This window comes from Limulus polyphemus, unplaced genomic scaffold, assembly GCF_000517525.1.
Source record: "Limulus polyphemus unplaced genomic scaffold, Limulus_polyphemus-2.1.2 Scaffold2846, whole genome shotgun sequence".
In the NCBI taxonomy this organism is placed as follows: domain Eukaryota; kingdom Metazoa; phylum Arthropoda; class Merostomata; order Xiphosura; family Limulidae; genus Limulus; species Limulus polyphemus.
Window position 1 is genome coordinate 25799 of NW_013668456.1, and position 5392 is coordinate 31190.

Here is a 5392-nt window from a genome sequence, read left to right on the forward strand (position 1 = left end):
TGGTTGGATCAAACGATATTATTAGAATAATAACCTGGTTTTAAGATACTAAAAAAATAATAGGTATGTTGGTTGGATCAAACGATATTATTAGAATAATAACCTGGTTTTAAGATACTAAAAAAATAATAGGTATGTTGGTTGGATCAAACGATATTATTAGAATAATAACCTGGTTTTAAGATACTAAAAAAATAATAGGTATGTTGGTTGGATCAAATGATATTATTAGAATAATAACCTCGTTTTAAGACACTAAAAAAATAATAGGTATGTTGGTTGGATCAAACGATATTATTAGAATAATAACCTGGTTTTAAGATACTAAAAAAATAATAGGTATGTTGGTTGGATCAAACGATATTATTAGAATAATAACCTCGGTTTTAAGACACTAAAAAAATAATAGGTATGTTGGTTGGATCAAACGGTATTATTAGAATAATAACCTGGTTTTAAGACACTAAAAAAAATAATATACACTTCTTTAGAGCATAAATGAATTGAAGGTGGCATCCTACATAAGGTTAAATGTTTAAGGTGTATGAACAGTCCTATACAAATGGGATATCTGTATGGTGGAAATACAAAGTTATTAGAAAAGTAACACGAATATACTTGGAGTTGTCTAAGTTCTTCTTCTTTTAAGCTTGTGTCCACCAGTCGTATTAACATGCTGTTTTTTTAAAACATCAATTGAATCTATGGACTCCAAACCTCTAAAAATCTTAAAAACCTCAAACAAGCCTTTTTGAGAACTTCTCTTCAGCAAACATATGCCAAATCAAGAACAAGTTTGTAGAAAGTCTGAAATCTTTCAAGAAAATCAATATATCTTCTGTAATTAGGATGAAGCCTTACCAAAATTTTAACATTCAATACAGACAATTTGTTCCTTCAAAGCCATCCCTGCATTCAACATATATTTTTCAAGAAATTATTAATTTCAGCTCTTATAAACCACTGATTTCCGATGCTACCAAAGGCAGTTCATTCTATAAACCAATCATCTTTTCATAAAAATAAAACAGCCTTAGCTGGAGTCTAGCCTATCATTTCCAAACTTTAAACTTCTGACCCTTCATCCTATTGTCTTCAGAATATAGCACAACAAATCAGAATATTTTATCCTACTGATTCCCTAAATAATCATGTAAACTTTAATTTAATTTTCATAACATTATACGTTCTTCCTAAACAGTCAAAAATGGTCTCTACCGTGGATAAAAGCAATGTAATAATATCATTGCATCAATTTAAATATTTATTATCATATGTATGTGTGTGTGTGTGTGTGTGAGTTATGATGGTTTGTTAATTAGAGGTACGTGTACTTGCATTTTAGGTTTAGAGGTACACCTTTTTAAATGTTTGCACGTACTTGCTACGTTTCTGCATTTCAGAATTTTCACAAACTCGTGCATTTCTAGCAATAGAACAAAATGTGAACAAAATACTTGTTAAATGAGCAAAGTATAACGATAAAACCTGTTGTCCCAAGCATCAACTAATATGAATTCCACATTCTTGCATTACCTCACATTTATTATAATTACAACTAATTTGATAAATATTTGTCTAATTAACCAACTGATCCAAGTCATTCTGTAGTACCTCAACATCCTCAATAAAGATAGAAATAATTAAGAGTTTAATGTCATCCACATATGTAGTGAGTCAAAGAATCTTGTTAATTCCAGAGTAACATAAAACATTCAAATTATTAATCAAAACAGAACCCCTGTGGTTTTGAAAAAATTTAAATTAGGTCACAAAATCATAACTAATTACTTAATATATCTTTGAAACTAAAGTTGATGACTACTAAAACTAGGTATGAATAAATTGAACAATAGGGTCATTCACTTCTGAATGTAGTCTTTATTTATACAGTTAGCTTATTTTAGTTTATCACTTTAACCATTTCTAATTCTCAGTAGGTAAGTCACAATTGTTTTTTTTTATATTTCTGTTACAATAAATATGCAAATATGAGTTACTTACCCAAAATCATCATCCATCGACTTGAAAAAGAACTTAAAGTTTGGTCTGTTTAAGACATTTTTAAAGTCACCAAGTGTAACCCGGTTGGGATGTATAGGTAACTTGACTAAATATGGTGTGTCTTCTTCGTCAATATAGTAGATTATCTTGGTTTCTTCCATTGTTTTTCAAGTTCGATATTTTCATACAAAATATCTTCAAAAGTCTTGTGGTTAAAATTACTTACTACTAGTAGTAGTCCAAAAATTACAAAGTCTAATTGGATTGACATAAACTATATCATATTTATAATTATATATCCAGTCACAGCTGTACGTAATTTGTTACTTTGTATAAATATTAAAATTTAAAATAGTCTTAAGCAAGCCTATGAATTTTTTTACCCGAAAAAAATAGTCTACAAAATGAAATGTTAACAAGAACATTTCAATAGTATATATCCAAAAGACTTTTTAAGTTACACTGAACAAATTCACAATGCTTAACGTTATAACAATAACACTAAAAGCACAACTTAAGAAATTGAAACACCATGAACCAACGCTTATTGTTTACATTCTGCAGTTCTCGAAATCGTAGATTTAACTCTAATTTTAACACTACCATTTAGCACTTTTCTTTAAATTCACCATCAATCTATTACATACGGCAAAGAAAAAATTCTAAAGCTTCTAAAACGTAATCATTTGTAATTTTTCTACCAAGTATTGTTTTAACACATTTTGACTGCGGTCAATGACGCTTCTCAGTATTAATCTCATCTCAATTCAAAATGGCGACACCATTACCTCCTCCTAAGTCTTATGCGACATTTAACTTATTAATTAAAGATAAAAATAGCTATTACTTTTTCATATAAACACATTGCGTTGGAAAATTACTGTAATTATTTTATTAAATAAGTGAAAGTGATAGAAATATGCACATTTTTTTACTTATAATGTTACATATATTTCTACATATTTCGTTGCACCTTTTACGACGTCTAGCGATGGCAATTTATTTTTAATAAAAACATCTTTTTTTTTCAAATCAAAATCCTAGCAGTTTCTGAATTTTCGCGAAAGTTACACCAAGGGCTATCTGCACGAGACGTTCCTAATTTTTGGCTTGTAGACTAGATGGAAAGCCCCTATTACCAAATCGTGGGCTACACTCAATATTCCCAACTATCAACAGTGAATTTTCACCAGACGTCTTCAAAACATGGCCCAGGTTTTCGCAATTTCAAGATTCGTATACAATTTAAGGTATTAATTTATTCAACTAAACATGAAAAAAAAAACACTAGCAAACTATGAAAAAATATAAAGCTAACAAAACCAGTTGATCTTATCGATCTGTCTTAATTTTTTAAAATTTATCAATTTCAGAGTTATATTTAAAGGAATAAAGGATTTGCAGCAAAATTTTTGTTCTTAAAACTCGTTTGGATCATTAAAATTGAAATTTGCGAATCTTCCAACATCGTGTTCAAGATTTTGCATTTAACCACATTCACTATGGAAAACACTCTTTCCACTAGAGCACTGCTTAGCGGCAGAGATAATGGGTTCTAAGTGACCATAACTATGTTCGCAAATAGCTGTAGTTCCACTGGATGCTTATATTTCTTCAATTTGCTCCATAAATAAGCAGCATCAGTCGGGATTGGTATATCTGAGCAATTCAGTCAACCAAAATCATATAATTGTTCAAACTCAGAAAAACCACTAGGCTCATAAACTAGTTTTAACAGTAGTTCTCAAAAACCATCTCAGCTTGCTTGATCCAAACCCAAACTTTGAGAAAGGTATTAGATCTTCTAAAGAACCTACAGTGTTGTGGAAGCCTTTTCAGTACTTCAGCAGCTACGACCCTCTGAAAGTTGAAACATTTCTTCTTCACTCCAATTTTTGCCTCGGCGTCCATTTTGGTGGCTCTTACTTCCTTGAGAATTTCTAAACCAAAGTCAATCTCTCCAAGTGGTTCATAGAACGGAACAAAATGTAGGTGAACATCTAACATGACAACTGATGGAAGGGGAAGAAAAAAGAAGCGTGCATTTCACTAGACTGGGAGCAAATGTTTCTAGCTCTTTGAACAAGGATAGATTATTTTCTTCTATTGTTGAAGAAAAATACACTCAATCGCCGGAGAACTAAGAGAACTGGCTTCAAAAACAAGAGAAACAGTCATTTCTATTCGTTCTTCTATATCTCACTCATACCAAGGGCCATGTAGCAATGTTCATGAGCACTTATAATCTGAAAATGGGTTTTCGTGTCAATCCATAAGTCAAGGATCTTGACAACTGCACTGCATCTAGGCAACCACATTATTTGAGAAGTCAGAATGAGGCTTAAAGTTTCTCTCTCTCATTAATTATGGCTTATGGCTGTTTATGCACTTTCTGTCGGATCATGTTCACTCTAAATCATGGAAAGGTTTCTCTCATCATAAAGTCAGTGCATAATGGTATCTCCTGGATTTCTATGCAAGCACCCAAATGGGGAAAATGATGGACATATTTCAACAAAACTACTTCTAGACATATTTCGTTCAGTTTTCTAAAAAAGAGGGTAATTACATCCTGACAAATTATTGGCACTATCTATGTTAGGATCAATGTAATTTTCAATTTCATTTTCATTTTCTTCAGGTAATTAGCAAAGTAGAGAACATGTCACCTGCTGTAATAATGGATGCAAACATACATGCATTTCGAGACTGCAACATTAGTAGATTCATCAATTATGAGAGAAAACTTTGGATCCACAATATCTTTGAAATTTCATATGCCAGGGATAAACCTATCATATTGTTACGTCTCCGTTTGTTAATTAACTTTCCGTAACTTCGTTCCGACGAAACTTAAGCAACACAAGTCCTTTCTTAACAAAACTGGTTTATTATTTCCGAATATAACTTTACCAATACACTCAACTTCAACAATCGCGCTAAACAAACGCTGTAACGTCTCTCGTGCTTTCTGACTGCAGTTCAATTACTCACTGTCTATACACACCTTACATTACCTTCCCGCGTCACGTTTTCCCCCTCTTATATATACCAGACTACCCTATCTAGTAAATACTAGAGCATTCATGAAAGAACAAGATAGTTCTAGAAACTAGAGGGCGCCACAGTAGTCATGGACTCGTTGCGTCAGGTTGTTGAGCCTTATAACTGTGCAGGCAAATCCTTTTTTGTTGTTGTTGTTTAAGATCATTTAAGTAGGCAGTGGTTACTGTCGACTGGTTGCCCTTCCTCTGGTAATTCTTATTGGTTATTTCTGAGTTTTCTCATCTGGCTTTTAAGTCCACGTGTCGTATAAGGTATTTGGTAGTAAGGAGCGTTTTCAACGATGTATCGCGGTTCAAACCTAGGATCTTCTAATTCGCTGCCC

The 5392-nt window shown here is 32.2% G+C and overlaps 1 protein-coding gene across 1 annotated transcript in view; it reads right to left on the bottom strand.

Annotated features, from left to right (window-relative positions):
- LOC106468041 (segment polarity protein dishevelled homolog DVL-1-like) overlaps positions 1 to 4011 on the bottom strand; it is a 29803-nt gene extending 25792 nt beyond the window's left edge. Inside the window, exon 1 of the mRNA XM_022396347.1 lies at positions 3822 to 4011. Within this exon, the coding sequence (XP_022252055.1) occupies positions 3822 to 4011 (190 nt within the window). The remainder of the gene's footprint in view (positions 1 to 3821) is intronic.
- Positions 4012 to 5392: the final 1381 nt, after the last annotated feature.